At 39.9% G+C, this 18,805-nt stretch overlaps 1 protein-coding gene across 1 annotated transcript; it reads left to right on the top strand.

Annotated features, from left to right (window-relative positions):
- The first annotated feature begins 2,933 nt into the window (after positions 1-2,933).
- Positions 2,934-17,581, top strand: lmnb2 (lamin B2). The gene is made up of 13 exons (XM_022767982.1): positions 2,934-3,347; positions 5,841-5,977; positions 6,126-6,282; positions 7,325-7,450; positions 7,961-8,059; positions 8,647-8,718; positions 8,805-8,930; positions 9,049-9,269; positions 10,070-10,307; positions 10,481-10,588; positions 12,573-12,692; positions 12,860-12,937; positions 14,233-17,581. The coding sequence occupies exons 1-13, from the start codon at positions 3,135-3,137 to the stop codon at positions 14,266-14,268; spliced, it is 1,731 nt and encodes a 576-aa protein (XP_022623703.1). The 5' UTR covers positions 2,934-3,134; the 3' UTR covers positions 14,269-17,581.
- Positions 17,582-18,805: the final 1,224 nt, after the last annotated feature.

Genomic DNA, 18,805 nt, shown 5'->3' with positions numbered 1-18,805 from the left:
TGAAAACTGACTTTTCTTGCAGCGGTCACGGGTTTGGTTGTATACCTGTATACTACAATATGTGCAGTACATGCGACAGGACCCTGCTTCCTGACCCTGCTTGTGGTGCCTTTGATTCACCTTCACAACCCCACCTCCCCCTCTCCATGAACTTGCTACTGTTGTTAAGTAACCATGACAACTCAATCTACAGATATCAAACCTCAGCAGCACATGAGACGATGAAGTTTGGACCATCTGCATGTGCCATCTGCTTGGTCATTTTTAAGCCCACAAGCTTGTTCCTGAAGAGATTAAAGCTCTCTTCAGTTTATCCCTTTATGTCTCAGTGACAACAAACTTTGTGACACATTAAAGCAGCTAATAAGAGCAACAGCTTTTGAATAAGTCATAGATTTGCAGTTATGTTCATGCAGTGTTCCTGGACTAGAGAGACCAATACGTAAGAACTGAGGAAGCCGCTTGGATAAGAGGCGAAATGTCTTCCACAGACCAATACAAGTCCAGTTGCCTTCGATTTAATTTGATTTGAGAGAGATAACTATGACCTGGACGAATGAGAACATTCACAGACTCTTTTGGACTTGTTCACGATGCTTGAATAAGACCCTCTCACTTTGCCTCAGTACAATGGCAACACCAAAACATGTTATATTAGTGTAATATGCCATAAAGGAGTGTACTTGAATATTTTTAATATATATTTTAAAAAAAACTCTCTTTGGCTGAATCAAGTGGTCGTGGCTGCCATAGATGTGACTCACAGACTTGGTAAAACCAAAGAAGAACGCAACGACTGGTGATCATCAGGTTCCTGTCCCCAACAGCAAGAGATGCGTTATGGAGGATGTCCAGGAAAAAATAACTATCTGAAGAGCAACTGATTGGATTTGATCGTGAATGATAGAAACATCTGCATTCTCAAGTGGACAGCTGTAAAAGAAGTGGGAAAGAGAGAATGCCTACTTGGTGGAAAATAAGGCATTCATAAATGGGGAAGAGATTAAAATAGACCAAAAGAGCAAATATCTCCAAACAAAAATATGTAAGTCAATGTATTCTTTGTTGAATATTTTGAGTCTTGGTTATATTTCATTCTTTAATTATGCAGTAAGTCATAAGGCATATCCATTACTTCATAGTGAGGAGTTTCTGAGACACTTCTCTGCTTATTAATGTCAATTTCTGTTCTATCTGTTAATGCCAGGAGTATTAGAAACCAGTTAAGATGAAATGTGTATTTCTAATATTATCAAAATAAAAGCACAGACTTTTATTCTATCCAAGAAACTCATGCTTTAGAAATGGATGTATTATTTTGGAGGAGTCAGCAAGGGAGAGATGTGTGGTTTTAATTTGGGAGTAACAGCTGGTCAGCAGGAGCCGGTTGCAATATTTCATTGTATTTACAGAAAAATGTTCTGGATGAACACTGAATATTATATAAGAGGACTGCGCAAAGAATCCATCTACAGGAACAAGACATTCTTCTTTATTTTGAAGACACTGTGATGTACAAAATTTGATTTTCTTTATACCATTGGTTTTAATAATGGGACATTCTTATATAAACAAAAAGAACTGAACTGAAAACTGAACTTTGAACCAGCTGAAATTACCATATACCACTTAAAACATTTTCTTAAAATAGAAAATGTTACATATTCAGATATCATTTTTGCCAAGAATCATATGTCAAGGTACTTTCTCAATTTGATCTGTCTTTAAGGGGCAGGGTCCTACTCTCTGTGGTGGAGGGCATCTCAGTATTAATTAGTGATTGACTCAGATCCATAGATCAAATGTTATTTGACTTTATATGCAACCTATTGGTTAAAGTAGTATCTAAAATCTCCAACTTCTAATTGACATATAGAGTATAGTCCCATGTTACATTTCCTCCAAGACTAGAGGCCTGAAGTTAATTTACCCTGTCATTACAATGCTGAAAAGATTCCAGAAATACTCTGCTTTTCACAGATAAATTCTTTTGTCATGGGCACACAACTTCTGCCCCACATGTTTCATCTGGAACAGCCCTTACATATGCCTACTATCAAAAATAAAAATAAGTCACTGTTCTTCCAGAACTGAATCAGCTTCTCAACAGTGAGGGTATTTTAGTGACATATAAGATATGAATAGGCCTACATTTGGTTTTCTTATTTCACCCTAAAGAATACCCCTCTGGAATAACCATGCTTCTTAAAAACATAAATAACCATGACTCTAGTGACTCTTTCTTGTTGGCGCCAGCTGTTCCCTCAATAAGGAAAATGTTTTTCTATTCTACAAAAAAGAATAACCGAGCAGCCTGGGCGCTCTTCCACTAAGATGTATCTGTTCCCTACATTCTTTCTCACTGGAATAACTTGTCTCCAATATTTGCTGGTAAAAGTCTGGTTATTACACCAAAAATATATCATCACTAATAAAAAAAAAGAAATATCCTTAAATCCTTCATATGGTTTTTGTTGTTATTCTGGAACTGTTAATATTATAGACGTTGTTGGAAGGACTTATTTACCTTTGTTATTTCAAGAATTCATAATACTTCCTCTCTGGAATTAGGAAATGTTTTGTTTGGTTTCCAGACAATTATACCTGATCAACCTTATTATACTTATGGCCAAATGTTATATTCATAAGTGTAAATATTCTAACAGTAAACCATTTCCTTGCTCTGGTAAATTAAATTGAAAACAATGTCTCTATTATTCAAATGGTGTGAATAGAAAAGCAGTTTTTATTTATTTATTTATCTATTTATTTTATCCTTACATTATACTGTATCATGCTATGATCTCATGTGACACACTCGTGGGCCTGTTCTGTGTATCCACTGTATGTGAAGCGCTCCTTTAACAATCTCCCATCATCCATTGCGACACAGGAAGTGTTCTCTGCTTTTGGCGCGGTCTTGGTAGCGGCGTCGGCCATCTTGGAATCACATCACTGTTTCAGGCAACTGTCTGAGCCATTGCATGAGCATACTACTCATTGATTTACACCGTATCGTTAACAAAGAAGAGGAACCGTTTCTATATTTTTACTTAACTAAAACATCCGATACCTTTTTTTTCCTATTGCTCACCGAGTGACGAAGCAAACTCAGGATTATCGAAAGAACCGTTATGGCGACTGCTACTCCAAGCCGTGAAGCTGGCCGGTCGGCGGCCTCTACACCTCTTTCTCCGACCCGGATCTCTCGTTTACAAGAGAAACAAGATTTGCAGCACCTGAACGATAGGTTGGCCGTGTATATCGACCGTGTCCGGTCCCTGGAACTGGAGAACGACCGGCTGATGGTCAAAGTGTCCGAGAAAGAGGAAGTGACTACCAGAGAGGTGAGTCTTAACAAAAATAGTTCAACACAGGTTGGACTGTTTGCACTCATCTTCACGGAGACTCAGAGTACTCAGATCACCCGGCGCATTCAGTCTTAGCTTACATCTAGCTAAGCAACACATACCCACGTGTTGTTAAGGACTCGATAGAAATGTCATGTGTGGTATTATTACAAAACAATGTTTATTATCTAACGCGAGTAAGGTTGTTATAAAGCAATACTAATTATTAACTAACATGTCTTAATTTTCCTCAGTTATGGGCGGCAACTGACCATAAGAACATGTAAATTGATTTGCCCGAATAGAGCTTGTATTCACAGCCGAATGTTCTAGTTTATCAGAACAAACGGTTATTAAATTCGCTTAACAACGTTTTTACTGATAATAGTACGTATGGTACTGCATTTCCAAATCTGTATTCAAATGTAACGGGACCGGGAGTATTTAGGGGGTGGTAATGCGCGCCAATCTAGAAAAAATCCCTAAGATTCTTCATTGTGTACTGTACTCAATGACAAACGTGCGTAGGCGACATGATCTTGAAGCTTTACAACACTTTCAGTAATTTTAAGTCATTTTAGTTTGTGCGGTTTTGGTAGTAAAACTGATGAATAACAGTCGTTAGAAAAATCTTTATGCTGAAAAATGCTGGTTGTTTGTTTGTAAAGATCCATGAAGATTTAGGCGTGAGGTTCCCAGCAAAAAGGGGAGTTATTTATTTTCACTATATTTCAATCCATAAGTAACACAATGACAGAATGAGTGGCTGTTTTGGTCTTAGGTTACAAACACTTTCTGTGATAAAACATCTTATAGCAAAAAATCTTCAAATCAGATGGGTTCAGTGTAGTAGTGACAAATCTCTCTGACCAATCAGTAGTCTGCTTTGTTTTCACATCATCTTTTGATATAGCCTCAGCTTGTTTGAACCTTGGTGGTGGTGATACCATAAACGTACATGGTAATATCCATAACTTTTTCCCGATGCGAAACCAAAAGAGTAGAGCCTAGAGCTGGGCGATCTAACGATATTATATTGTTGGCAATGTTATTTTGGCATATGATTTACAAAAAAACCTCGGTGAGGTTGACATAACACATGCACAAGTTCTCCACCAGAGCAGAGAAGAACCACCTTCAGCAGCCGCAGTCCAAGATTGTTGAGTTATAGTCAGTCCACAGATCGAGAAACCTGCTGCAGGCAGGACAACCCAAAGTGGGATGAGCCAAGGCTAGCTGGTCAGCAGCAACTGAACTTTCAAATCAAAATACGTGGATAAGCACCTCATAAAAAAAATCACAGCGCGGTCCAAACACATGCTCCATATGAATTAAACAAAAAGTGTGATTGGTAGTGACACAATTTGTGAACGGAGGACAGCATTGTGGGCGAAGAATAGTGGCAAGCAGACAAACATCAGAGAGAAGCATCAAAGCAGCAGAAAGATACAAATCACAACTTCCAGTCAGGACTTTCACAATAAAATCAGAGCGGATACAGGATCGTATCAAAGATAGTGGATTGTGATCCTACCCCAAAAGATTGTCATATGATCTTTTTTGCCAGATCGCCTACCCCTAGTTGAGCCAGTACCATACAGTAGAAAAGGGCTATTAGTCATATCAAAGTAAGGCTAGTGTTATACACTATGTATTTAGGCATCAAAAAATTAACTGCTTTGTTCTGTGAGTAAAAGTGCCGTTTTGAGAAAATAACTGCCCATTCAGAGCTGAAGACCTCAACACTGGAGCACAAGAGCTAAACACACTTGTGAGCTTCAAGCTCATGACGGGTGTGCATATTTGAGTTTACATGTGTGAACAAGATGTGACGGAGCTTCCTCCCTTTTTCCCACAGACGTCCCAATTCTTTAAGCAGGTCTTATGTCTGTTTTGGGGCAAATACAAGTGAAACACTCGGCCTGTCCACTGCCTTCTCCCTCAAAGCAAATGTGGCTCATTGGGCAAAATCTGCTTAAATAGCTGTATATAGTTCATATCTCATTGGAAATTCAATCAAATTTAAATTTTTCTTTTTTCACCCATAATAGCTGTTTAAGCCCCGTTGAAACCTGACATCAGAATGTGTCCTCACATGTATCTCGAGTGACCACTTGTGGGCAGAGCTGTGCGTTTCGGTTTGAAAAGACCATATGCGTTGGTGTTTTTAACTGGCGAGAGAGAGGAATGCACTTCCTGTGCCGAGTCTGCCAGAAAGAAGAAGAAATCCAAACAATACAGACTGGGTCTATTCCTTGGCATGGTCCAGGGAAATATATCTCTGTGGGCTTTTTGATATTCAGACATCCTGGACAAAGCCAGATCTGAGAACATAAATGAGCATGTCATTCCACTTATGGTGGTGGACGCCAGTTGAGTAGGCAGTCCTTCAGTGTGGCCCAGGACACATTAATGTACACACTGCTAAAAGAATGTGGCTACATTGGGTGCATTCACACCTCTAATGCATTTCTGTGCCCTTCTCTGTAGGTGACAGGCCTGAAGTCTCTGTATGAGGCAGAGTTAGCTGATGCTCGGCGGGTTTTGGATGAAACTGCTAGAGAGAGAGCCAGGCTCCAGATAGACCTTGGCAAGGCTCAGTCTGACCTGGAAGAAGCCACACGCAGGTAATATGATACAGTACACCTAATTATCACACTGGTCACATTGCTTGGCATCAGATGAGTCTGGTGACCAGATAAGCATTTGGAAACAGGGTCCCTGGCCAGTTGAATGCAATAACTGTTTTCTCTTCCCTCTGTCCATGTGTTCCAGTGCCAAGAAGAAGGATAGTGATCTTGCTGCAGCGGTGTCCAGGGCCAGCAGTTTGGAAGGCCAGCTGAACAAGAGTGAAGCATCTCTATCTACAGCTCTGAGTCAGAATGCTGCTCTGACTTCTGAGCTTGCTGATGTCAAGAGCCTGCTGGCTAAGGTGTGTACTGCAGGGTTTCCTGTTAAAAACAAAAAAAAAGGAGGCAAGACAGGAACTGTAATTGGTTACAAAGTCTGAGGAAGCATTGAGTGTACTTTTACAGTGCTTTACTACCCTTCAGAGAGGCTAAAAATCTAATCAACCAACTCCTTGGAGTATTTTACCAACCAACAGAAGTGTAGTTCACACCAGGAATTCTCTTATTATAAGGCAGCAGTGCTAATCACTGCCCCACCCAGCCAAACTGATCCCCACAAGTCCACACTTTCTTGGGAAGAAGTATAATTAGCCAAACTGTTAGACTTTTGCACAGTGAGGTGGTGCAGGGGGGCAGCCCAACATGATAGTGATGACAGAGTCAAACTGAGACTGTGTGGAAGGGTAGACAAAATGTGAGTGCATTCTTAAAGCTACATTACACCGTGTGACTTTGGGCTGTTTGAGATGTAAGTTGATTCAGTCGTGGGAGAAACATGATCAAATCTGTGGTTGTCAATCAAAAACAGTGCGCTGTTATTGTACTGAGAGGTCTCACATTATGACCCATTTCTGAAAACTAGCTCCACAGAATACAGGCGCCTTTAATCAATGAAGCTTCAGACCCACAAGAAGTTCTTGTGAACATTTTGACATGGTGTGAGCGAAAAGTGAAAATTGTGCGTGAGCAGAGAACAGTGTGGTGATGACATCATTCACTGAGCTTCACACTGAATCAAAACAGGATGAAATCAATTTAAATATCTCAAACTTAACAGAAGTGAACAAGTGTAACACTTTTCATGTTTAAGTTTCTAGGACATCATATTAAAAAAGATATATAGCCATCACACGTCTTAATGTAACGGTAACATTACCACACCCAGGAACAAACCAAATTCAGGATCAATGAAACAATAAATCAATAAATCCAAGAAAAGTTATTCCAGTCTGACATGTATGTAAATCTTTTCAGCTTGTGTACAACAGTGTCATGAGTTAGTGTAACCCTTTTTTGGAGTTTGTCCATGTGCTGAAATTTCTTGTGGTGTTACATGGTGTTTAGGCGGAGGACAGCCATGCTGTTGCTAAGCGCCAGCTGGAGGCGGAGACACTGATGCGTGTAGACCTGGAGAACCGCTGTCAGTCGCTGAGTGAAGAGTTGGAGTTCAGGAAGAGCATGTTCGAAGAGGTAAGGAGTGTGTGTGGTTTGTGAAAAGCAATGACATCTGACTGCCACAAATTATTTCCATTATCAACTATTCCACCATTTATTTTTCTGTTCATTCATGTGGAGAATAATGACAAATTCACATTTCAAGTCTGAAAGAAACTGCTTATTTAATCTGACTTCAGAAATGGCATAGACAGTTAAACAGTTATTAAATTTGTCTTAAATAAAATGACTTAAGTAAAAGTATAAAACTGTGGTAAAAAGTTTTTTTTTTTTTTAAATAGTGCCATTTTTATTCAATAGATTTTTATCTTTTATGTTCAAAATGAACATTTATCCTTCAGGTCTCAGTTTAGTTTTGTGCTCTGAACACATTAACCATAAACCCTTTGTGTTTATAGACAGTTTAGAATGAAAAATGATCACCAACAGTCACATCAGTTCATTTTAACAGATCAAAACTGAGACATTTCTATGGCATTAAGTATTTTTCTGAGTTGCACCCCCATCTTTCCCTTTGTTGCTCAGGAGGTGCGCGAGTCCCGCCGTCGACAGGAGCAGAGAATAGTGGAGGTGGACTCTGGAGTCAGACAGGACTATGAGTTCAAACTGGCTCAAGCTCTGCAGGTATGTTGGGGGCTGAGTCCTCTGTGGTGGGGCGGGGTGAGAGGAGCAGTGTTGGGCATCCATGATGATATTGATAGTAACGGTATGAAATTTCAATATACTGTTGTGCTTGACAACAGCCAATCACATGGCGCATGTAAATCAGTGATTGACATTAATTTTCCTCTGCAGATTGAAAAGGCGTTTTTAAATTTGCAGTCTGTCTTGAGATGCTTTTCACTAATGTTTGTGAATTCAGGGTTCTCTCCTGTGTTATAGTACTCCACATGTGGCTACAGCCATCTTATTGCACTTACATATTACCACAATATAAATCTGTTTGGCAGGGCTGTTCAAACATATTCACTCACAGTGAATGTGACAAGAGGATGTCTGTAGATCCTTAAAAATCTTAAAATGTCTGCAAGGAAACTGAGCAGATGCCAACCCAAACAAATCATCAAATAATCTTAGATTTGAGTTTTGTCCGTCTAAAATCAGACGGCAGCAGTGTTGTGACTACGATATGGTTCTGTTGTTGTAATGATGGAATAGTCACTGTGGAAATGTGAGAAATCGCATTAATCAGGTTTGTGTGATCTCACCAGGACCTGAGGAGGCAACATGATGAGCAAGTTTCTCTTTATAAGGAAGAACTGGAGCAAACCTTCCAGGCCAAGGTGAGAGACAAATCTTTTTCTTTTTTTCCGCCTTTGTCTTTTAATGCTCTGACTCTCACACATAGTCTGTTGTGGCCTCCCTCTAGTTGGACAATGCCAAGGTGTCCTCAGATATGAATGACAAGGCAGTAAGCACAGCCAGGGAGGAGGTGCAGGAGGCGCGTATGAGAATAGAGGGCCTTTCCTATCAGCTGAGCGCCCTGCAGAAACAGGTACTGCTTTACGACCAACTGTACAAACAAATAAAGTACTTTGGCCATTCAGCTTCATGAATGGCATCGTAAGTTAGCTCCACTAACTGGCGGTTGTGCTGGTTGGGTGTGTTTGTAGGCGTCTGCCTCTGAGGATCGTATCAGAGAGCTGGAGGACCTTCTGTCAGCAGAGCGAGACAAGCACCGCCATGCCATCGAAGGAAAGGAACAAGAGATGAGTGAACTGAGAGAACGGATGAACGCTCAGCTCAGTGAATACCAGGAGCTGTTGGACGTGAAGCTTGCTCTGGACATGGAGATCAATGCATACAGGAAACTGCTGGAGGGAGAGGAGCACAGGTACAACACACACACACACACACACACACACACACACACACATACACACACAGACCTAGGTTAGATATGACTACATATTATGTGAATCACCTAATGCTGTTTTAAATGAAATTGAGTCTCAGATGAGAGGTTTGGTTGTGGCAGAGTGGTGTTTGATTTTCTTGAGTTTCCTCCAGGCTGTCAGTCACTGTTAATGTCTGTGAACAAGGATGGTGGTGGTAGACTCGCTGCTGTTTGCTCTACTGTGTGTCTGTGCACCTTATGTTTGGGATGGAGCCTCTGGAATTAAGACTTAAACTTCTTAATGTTAAGATAGCGGCAGTTTAATCAGCCTCCCGTCTGAATAAGCTGCCTGATCACTTTTATGTAAATGTGAGGACGACAGTCTGCTGAGTTGGGCCTGGTAACATTTTCAGCACCGCACACGTCTGAACTCAGTGTCGTCAGATTAATGAAAAGAAAAACGTTCGGATAAAGAAAGAGAAATGTGTCTTGTCATCTTCTAAGGTCGCTGTAATTTGTTATGTGTGGATGAATAAATGAACAAGATGCTTTACATGCAACATGTGACAAATAGGAATCATTCAATTAATATATCTACTCTTTAATGATTAAATTATCAATATAAACAAATAATTTTCCTAAAAGAGCTAATTGACACCCTGTTATCGTCAGTCAACAGAATAAGCTCAGATTCTGGCCTAAACATTTTGTCAAACACTTATTCAATGGACGTGGCTGTGACCTTGTTGTGTGGTGGATAACCATTAATTCACTGATGGACGCTGCGCTTCTTTCAGGCTGAAGCTGTCCCACAGCCCATCGGCTCGCGTCACTGTTTCCAGGATAACGGGCTCTTCCTCCTCCCGCTCCTCCAAGAGGAAGAGAGTGGAGGTGGAGGGCGCAGACATGCCAGAGGTGGGCAGAGGAGAGGGGCAGCTGCTGGTGTCTGAAGAGGCCACCGCTAGCGGAGCGGTCACCATATCACCCACTGACATGGATGGAAATGCGGTCACACTGACCAATGACACTGAGCAGGTACGCAAGACAGGACGAAGACTAGCAGCTGGTGATTACCAGCATCGCCATTATAATAGTAAATGCTGATCATGTTAGAGTTCATTAAAATGGTGTGTATGAGTGGATCAGTGATTTGGTGTTAAAAGTGAAAAGATGCTGTGCTCACATGTTAATCTTCTTGTGTTTTGCAGGACCAGCCTCTGGGCAACTGGAGGTTGAAGAGACAGGTTGACGATGGGGAAGAGGTCGTCTATAAGTTCTCCCCAAAGTTTGTCCTCAAGGCGGGACAGTCAGTCACGGTGAGAAATATGAAGTAGATATATACAGAAAATTTTCACACTTAATCCAAGTGATGTGTAGGAGTGCTTTAAAGACGCAGCCAACACCACAGTGAATGCAACCTAATGAAAAAGGGCTGTTAAGAAACCACAGTGTCACGCAGGCAGAGCACAGGGCGCAATGTGAAAGTTTGTGTCTGACCTACTTTCTATCAAAGAAGTAGTGCTGGGGGATGAGCTGCCTCTGTCACTGTTGACACTAAGGATAAAAGATCTAAATGATCTTGTTGACACTTCTGTCTTTGATATTAGCTCAGAAGCTAAACTAGTTTCATGGACTGGTGAATCAAACAAAGTCGATATTAAGTTTCATATTAATGACTCAAACTGCTTCTGCCAAACAACATTTCTGTAACTTTCCCTGACATAAAATACCAGCTAAAAGGCTTAAAATATTGATGAAATGTTTAAGAGAATCTGGTGAGTGTTTATATCAAGCATGGAGCAAACAAACCCTTCTGATGCACTGTGTCTAAGAGCATTATGCAATAACAAGAAGCCACGCATAAAAGTTTTTGTACAGCACCTAAGTCAAATGAACAGGAAAGACTTTACTGAGAGTTCTCTGCTGCTCTGGTGAGGAAGGACACTTTATCTGCTTGAATATAAGGCACTTTTTTTTTCTAGAAATTAGGTTTAAAAAAAGTGGGGGTCTTCTGTCATTACATTAGATTTTCTGTATTGAATTGAGAGTGTAGCAGCGGAGACAGTTGAGAAAGGAGACAGCGCACTGAGAATCATTTCCTGTATCTGTGTCACATGGTGTTCGCCCTCCTCCCCGCCCAGCCACAGGTCTGAGTCTGTTCACTCCAATGGGAGAAGTGAACATGATCACAGATTATGATTCCTTCGCCCCACAGTCGCCAAAATAAATATTGGATCACTTTTTCACAAGCCACAGAGCTTCTGAACACTCTGACATTTAAATGACGTTTTCAGACGGATAAGGAGGAAATAAACTTTCTTCGACACCTGTCTCTGTCTCAGCAACAAACTCTCCGTGCTGCCGACGTCACTTTCTAACCGCCCAAGTTTAGAGGGACCTATACATGCAAGCACAAATTAAAAGTTAAAACTGAAGTAAAACTTTTATTTCTTATATTATTGTTATTTAACTGTTTTTTGAGGGAAAACAGAGTATTGGGCTGATATGATCTTGTACTGGGTTGATCAGATATTAAGCAGCAAAATCAGGCACAAATTCAAACTACCCAGTGTTTTGTGTTGTTATGTTTTGACATGAACAGGCAATCACAACCATGGCCACGCCCACTTACGACACAGGAAGTGTTTACTATTTCTTACCATTGGCACTGCTCGTAATGCATCATCTTTTCTTTTAGAGTATCTAGTGCCAGTCTAACTACTTTTACAGAGTGTTGCATTATGGGTTATTTGTTGCCTTATTAGGTTGCTAGGTTGCGAGTGAATAGTGAGTGTTTTGATTTGTGGTGCGCTCATTTTAATCTGAAGGAGTTTCTGAAGACTGGCGCAACATGTTCTGCTGCCACAGAGAAAATAAATTCATGACAAGTGAAAATGAGTTGTTGCTGCAGAAATTAACCAGGTGTTAAGTTAACCAGCCAAATGCTGTTACATTGTCACTGATGATTAGCTCAAAATGCTAACTGTGAGAGAAAATGATTCAGAGGGAGGAATCAACTTCGTGCAGTAACTCAATCGGCTGATTTGTGGCCACAGGGGAAGTGAGCTGTCCAGTCAGACAGAACGTTTGGTCAACAGCCAAACACATTATCAGATGGCTGCGGGATGATTGGAGTATTGCAATTCAAATCTGTTCACTATAAGCCTTGTTTCACTAGTGTTGTGTGATCGCTCATGAAAATGTGAAGGATTTCTTCAGAGCACTCACTTGATCAGTGAGTATATTGTTCTTCAGTACGAACACTGACACATGATGTATTGACTTGCACTCTGTACACAGGTGTGGTCTGCTGATGCTGGCGTGGCCCACAGTCCACCATCTGACTTGTTGTGGAAGAGCCAGGCTTCCTGGGGAACAGGAAATGACATCGTTACTTCTTTGATCAACGCTGATGGCGAGGTAAAGATATCAGTGCATGACTTATTACACCTGATTTCTCTGACACAGACCACAACGTTATATGTTGAATGATGTTCGTGTGTGTGTTAGCCTCGGTGAGGGTTGTACTTGAGCTTCGCAGTGAGGTGTGTCTGTTGAGTCATGTGGTCTGACTGACTGTCCTGCAGGAGGTGGCCAGACGAAGCGTAACCAAGACTCAGGTAGAGGTAGAGAACGGAGACGAAGAGGAGGAGGAGGCACAAACAGTGAGTTTTTTCTTGCCAGATTCACGTGTGAAAAACTTTTTTTCTTCATCTTGTTTCATTTCCCTGTTTTATTTTATTTTTATTTTCACCTTTGACATCACGTAATTTTTTTTTCTTTTGTCCTTTGGTCACACGTTTGTTCATTTCTCTAAGTGAGCTGGTTTCAGAGAAACTCTTGTTCTTGTGATTTGTGTCGTGTTTTATATTTTCACACTTGTGTTCTTGTTTCTTCTAACTCTGTTTTCATTTTCTTAATTGTTTTTATCTTAAAACAAAAGAAACAAGGGTCAATGACATCTCTTTTATGTCCTGGACAAAAGACACTGTCTACAGAAAATCATCATACCTCTTTGAAATAGTTACTTTGTCGTACAGGCTGAGATCAAAATTTTTTCCAGCTTTATTTACTAATTTGCACAAACGGCATCAAACTAACAAAAAACAGTTCAGAAAAATATTAATAAATGAAAACGAGAATATCAGGGTTGGAAAAGTTATCAGTTCCCTGATTTAATACTTCATAGAGCCTCCTTTTGCATCAATCTGTTTGGATATGTCTCTCTCTCTCTCCCCCTGTTTTAGAGGATGATGTTTAAAGGAAAGGCCAGTTACTTACACTCTAACATACATTTGTAAAGTACTTCTTTAGCACTTAGGGATTTTGGTAAGAGGATAAGCTGCACCCTCCTGTTTATCTTTAATCATGTAGAGCACTGTGCAATTGTAAACAGAAAAAAAGGAGGTGTTAGGAAGATTAAGTTGGAATGAGCAGACGACCTCCAACAATATCATTTAAAGTAAGGACACTTTTGATCCCCAGGTGAGCACCTATACGGAGGTCTGATTATACATAATTATATCTAAATAAAACTCATCAATTTTAATTTCCATGAAGGGTCACACTGAAAGCTTATTGTTAATAAATGGTGCACATGATCTTGGAGTCTATTAATAATAGATTATTAATCACCTATTACATGCAAAAATCAACATATATGATCTGTTGTAGCAGGGTCCACTAATGCTATGATCTGTGAAGGTATCATGTTTAATATGAGGCAGGTAATAAACTAAATTTCCCACAGGTTTTTATGTCCAAAAATGTCCGTGTTTGCCAAAGTTGCCAAATGTGGCTGATATATCATCAGATGTTGTATCGCACCTCAAACTGTATCATCTGGCTTCTAATCGTTTCTTCTTTTCTTAACCCCACTTGTTTTTTTAAATAAATTGAAGTAATTAATATAAATGCCCCACTTCTTCTGATGATCTGAACCTGTTTGTTTCTCCTTCAGGGCAAGGTGTCCTCCAGAGAGTGTGCCATCATGTGAAGCCCTCCTGTTCTGCTGATGGCTTTGACTTCCCCGTTTTTCAAGATGCTCTCAGATGTGATCCTGTCCATTGCCTCATCATCATTAGGTTTTTATTGTTCGAGACAATGTAAGAACTTTTTGGACTAATGGACTCTGTTTCTACTGCTCTCCACATTTCTGGGCCTGCTTTAATATGTGTCATTTCCCTACATGTTACCAGCAATGCCAACATCTGTGCATCACACAGAGATGATGGACCTAAACTGTCAAACTGTGGTGTTGCAACTGAATATTCCACCTCTACTAATAGTTCTTTACATGTCGATGCTTCCTTCCTACTGGCTGTCTCTCATTCTTCTGCACTGGGCATTTTGGTTTCATCCTTCATGACCAGCACAATGTATAACAAGGTCAAGTAAAATAACCTGTTACTTGAGTTGATAAGGACCTCCTTACTTTCTATAGCCATAAAGATATAATGAATTAATAACTTGTTGAACCAGTGATGAGCAGTTCTTCATTCGATTTTGGAGATTTTTTTTATTTTTTTTATCTTCTCTAAAATCAAGACATTTTTGACCACGAGGTCTTAAAGTGTTTCCCATCCGTTTTTTTAATTTAATTTCCAATGGGGAAAAAAAAACATAAATGATGATGATGGTATGATTTCTGCTGAGGGTTTGTTATAAACGAGCATGTTCCCTTATATCTGGAGATTAGGATTTATAGGTGGGGACCTCTCTGTAGCACCACAACACTTCATCTATAAAACTCTGTTGTCACATATTTTTATCAAAAAATTGCAGCTCCTGTGATTTGGATATTATTTCGATGACTTGTTCAGCAACAAGTGTTGTTCCTGTTACCCCGACAGATTTTCCCCCGCCGCACATTTCCTTTTTGAATTTGTTTGTCTTTTGTCTTCCTGTGAAAGATTTGCACAGAAATGCCGTTGAAGCTGTGTTTCAGTTAACTGTTAACTGGGCTCCCGACAGCAGGACTAATTCTCCTTGAACAGAAACACTACAGATTCATCAACCTTTTATTTCTGATGGAAATTAAATGGAAAAAGTAGAGACGGTTCTCTCTACGGCCTTTGTGAGGTCTGTAGTGCAAGGCTTGTTGTTAACCCAGTGATTCCTGCAGGTCGGGTTGATCAAGTAATCAAGATATTATCGAAAAATCAATATAGCTAAATGCAATTTTTTGATAAAGGTAAAACGTGTCATTATAAATGAAGCACTGTGGCGCTCCAGAGACGTCCTGACCTACAAATTATAATCTCCAGATGTAAAGAAATGTGCTTGTTTGGAACAGACCTCCAGCAAAAATCTCATCATCATCATTTTTTATAATTTTTCATTGAAAATTAAATGCAAAAATTACCACTGCCAATAAAACCGTGACTCATATCTGTCAAAATAATCACAATATGATTGTTTTTGCACGTCGTTGAGCTGTACCTGCAGCAGCGCAACAAAAACCTTCGTTATGAGCGACCTGTAAGCTGCTAGAAGCTGCGTTGATGCCCGCGAGGCCATTAGGATCATTCACAGTGACCTGGTAATGAAAAGCTCAAAAGTGAACACTAGAATCTGAAGACCTGCAACACATAAAATTTAAATAAACTCCCCAACAGTGATGAGGAGCGGTGACCTGTTCTTAAAGCAGAAAAGGTATCAGGGTTTTTCTTTCTTTTTTTTTTTTTGTGTGCGTCTTATCATGAGCGCCCCGTGTCAGTCGTCCGTCTCGCCTCTTGCTGACTGAGCTCAGAGTCCACTGATGCTCCGATCAATCATCAGGCAACAGACAAAGCTGCTCACAGAGCTGTAGACCAGACCACTAACAGGAAGTGCGTGCATACAGACAGGAGAGAAATGAAACTGAAACTTAACTTAATCTGGTAAATCATGTCATGTAGTTAGCAGCTGCAGACTGGAGTCTCTAACGGTGACGACCAGCTGTCTCTTTAGGAGTAGATCCTCATGCAGCCCCTGTATGAAAGGGCTGCTGTGTTAGATAAGCACGTGTGTTTGCTGCCATATAACTAGTTAACTCATGGTTATGTGTTCAAATGTTTCTCATGACATGTCAGCCCTGTTGTAATAAGTCAGCAGGTTGTCAGTGCTCGGATATTGATTGGTCGGTGTGGCCCAGATTCTCTCTGCTGGCTCGGTCCTCCTTGAACCAGGCAAAGCCGCGCCGAGTGGGTGGAGAGCTGGGCCACTGAAACAACACAGCCGTGTAACTGGCTTTGTCAATCTGAAATATTAAACTGACGTAACATTGCCTCAATTTTTTTTTTAAGTACACACAAGGTAAACAGTGGAAACAACACTCGTATGATCCCGTGTGAGGTGATGCTCTGATGGATTATCTCTGTATTCTCATGTTAGTTTGGATTGCAGTACGTTGTACGAGTGTTGCTCTCACACCTTGTGTGCCATCTTGGGAAACTCAAGTTTTTCTTGTGTGTTTGTATGCTGTGCTTTACATTGCTAGTTATTTTTATAGAGTTATTGTCTTATGTAATCAGTTTATTTACATGAATATTTCATTTATTATTTTGTGTTTCTGGGGTGCTAAAGTCTGGGTGTTCAAGACCTAAATTGAAGAGTAGAAATTTACTCTTGGGCTCAAATATATTTCAGGATTTTGATAAAATAATGCTGAACAACACTCCTGTACTGTTCTGCTGTGAGGGTATGAATATATATGTTTCATGTGGCAGAAACAATGACTTCTAGTTTAATAATTGATTAGAAACCGCCTTTGAACATCTGAATTAGATGAAGTCTGGCAGTGTTAGACTAACTGTGACTATACCGTAACTATGATTTCTCTGTAACTGTGATTACTCTATAAAACTGAGACATTGTGAAGTTTTGATACACGGTGGTGATTCAGTCCCTCCAGGATTTCTCAGTGTTTCAGTTTAACCACAAGGATTAAAGCAAAATCAGCTGATTCCTGCAAAAACTGGTGAAACTGCTAATACTCATTTCACCAATCACTGCAGTCTCATATAGAATGTAATTTAATTTAATATAGGATCTTTTTTACAAACCAAAGACAAATAATTTTCAATCTCAGCAAAAATTACTTTATTTTTTTTTTGCATATTAATGTGAATGATTATCAGTTTGTTCTTTAAACAATGACACGTTTTGCAGCTGATTTTCAATTTCTAAACTGTATTGAAACGACAGTCCTGGAGGGGCTGATGAATGTCTTGGGTCTGATTGGTTCTGTTAAAATATAGATGTGACTGTTTCTCATGGTTCTTTTAAGAACTTTAAACACCCGAGTCTTGACCTGGTATTTGCGGGGAGGGAGGGGGTGGGTGGGGTGGGGCACGTCAAATGTCTGTTTTCATTCATGATTCATCTGTTGAACTACTTTTTGTACACACAATAAATGTTTTACATATACACATGTGGTATCACTAGTGGTTATTGATGAATGTGCTCATGTCAGAGCAGTAATCTCTACACACAGGTGCTCACAGCTTCAGTCTGATTTGTTTACTGAAGAGAGGAGCTGATCAACTTATTGATCATCTACACTGGCCTCAGTTACTGACAGTTTGCTCAGCAGTCAGGTTTAATCAGTTACTGAAAGTAACTGCAGGTAAACATCATCCAACATGTTTTTATTTAGAGCCAGAAGTGAACATCAGTCAAAGATGAGGCAGTAAATCACGGCGCTCTGCAGTAAAGATGGAAACATTAAAGTGTCAAGTAAACTGAATGATTTTTAAGGTTGGGGTTAGTGCTTTGTACTTTTCATTTTGTTTTGATCATTAATGTCATCAGAAAGTTTTATTTGCTGGATTGATATAAGTTCAAGTGCAAGCTCAACATACCCAGGATAACCTTTAGTTATCTGGCTTAATTGAACCTGACACTGACCGTCCTGATAACCTGTACCATGAAGCTGGTCGTCACCTGGCTCAGTTAACTCTGGGTTTACCTGTCCAGGTACGAGCGCGTTCATGTGAACAAGGCAGAGTTTTTATTTATAAGCAACATCGTCAGAACCATGAATCAAGTCTTTTATATGATATGAGAAGAAAGAGTTAAAGTCAGTCTAGGGATATATTATAAATTAAAGTGCATGAATTATCATGAAGTTTCTTACTGAATATTTTCACTCTTTTATCTGATGATGAACAAACTGTTATGAACATGTGAAGCAGATAAAAGCAGTAAAAGTGAATGTCAGACTGTTTCTGCTGCAGAGAGGAGAGAAGTAGTTGATGAGTCAGTCTGACCGAAATGTTCATTTATAATCATAAATATTGAACAATGTGTGGATCATTGTTGGTTTAGTTTTTATTTCTCCTCATGTTATTCTGAGCTGCTGTGATGAAGAGGTGATTAAAGCTTCATCACTGCCAGGAATCCTGTCGATTAAAGAATCTGTGTTCAGTTCAAATTAAGATATAATAGTTATTTAGTGATAAACTCTCCTCTGTTTTAAAACCAGAGTAACATAAACAAGGAAAACTATTCCACTGGATTTATTTTCTGTTACAGACTCCTTAACTCATCAC

This window comes from Seriola dumerili, unplaced genomic scaffold (genome assembly GCF_002260705.1).
Source record: "Seriola dumerili isolate Sdu_G_001 unplaced genomic scaffold, Sdu_1.0 BDQW01001323.1, whole genome shotgun sequence".
In the NCBI taxonomy this organism is placed as follows: domain Eukaryota; kingdom Metazoa; phylum Chordata; class Actinopteri; order Carangiformes; family Carangidae; genus Seriola; species Seriola dumerili.
This window is presented reverse-complemented; position numbering and strand designations above follow the sequence as displayed.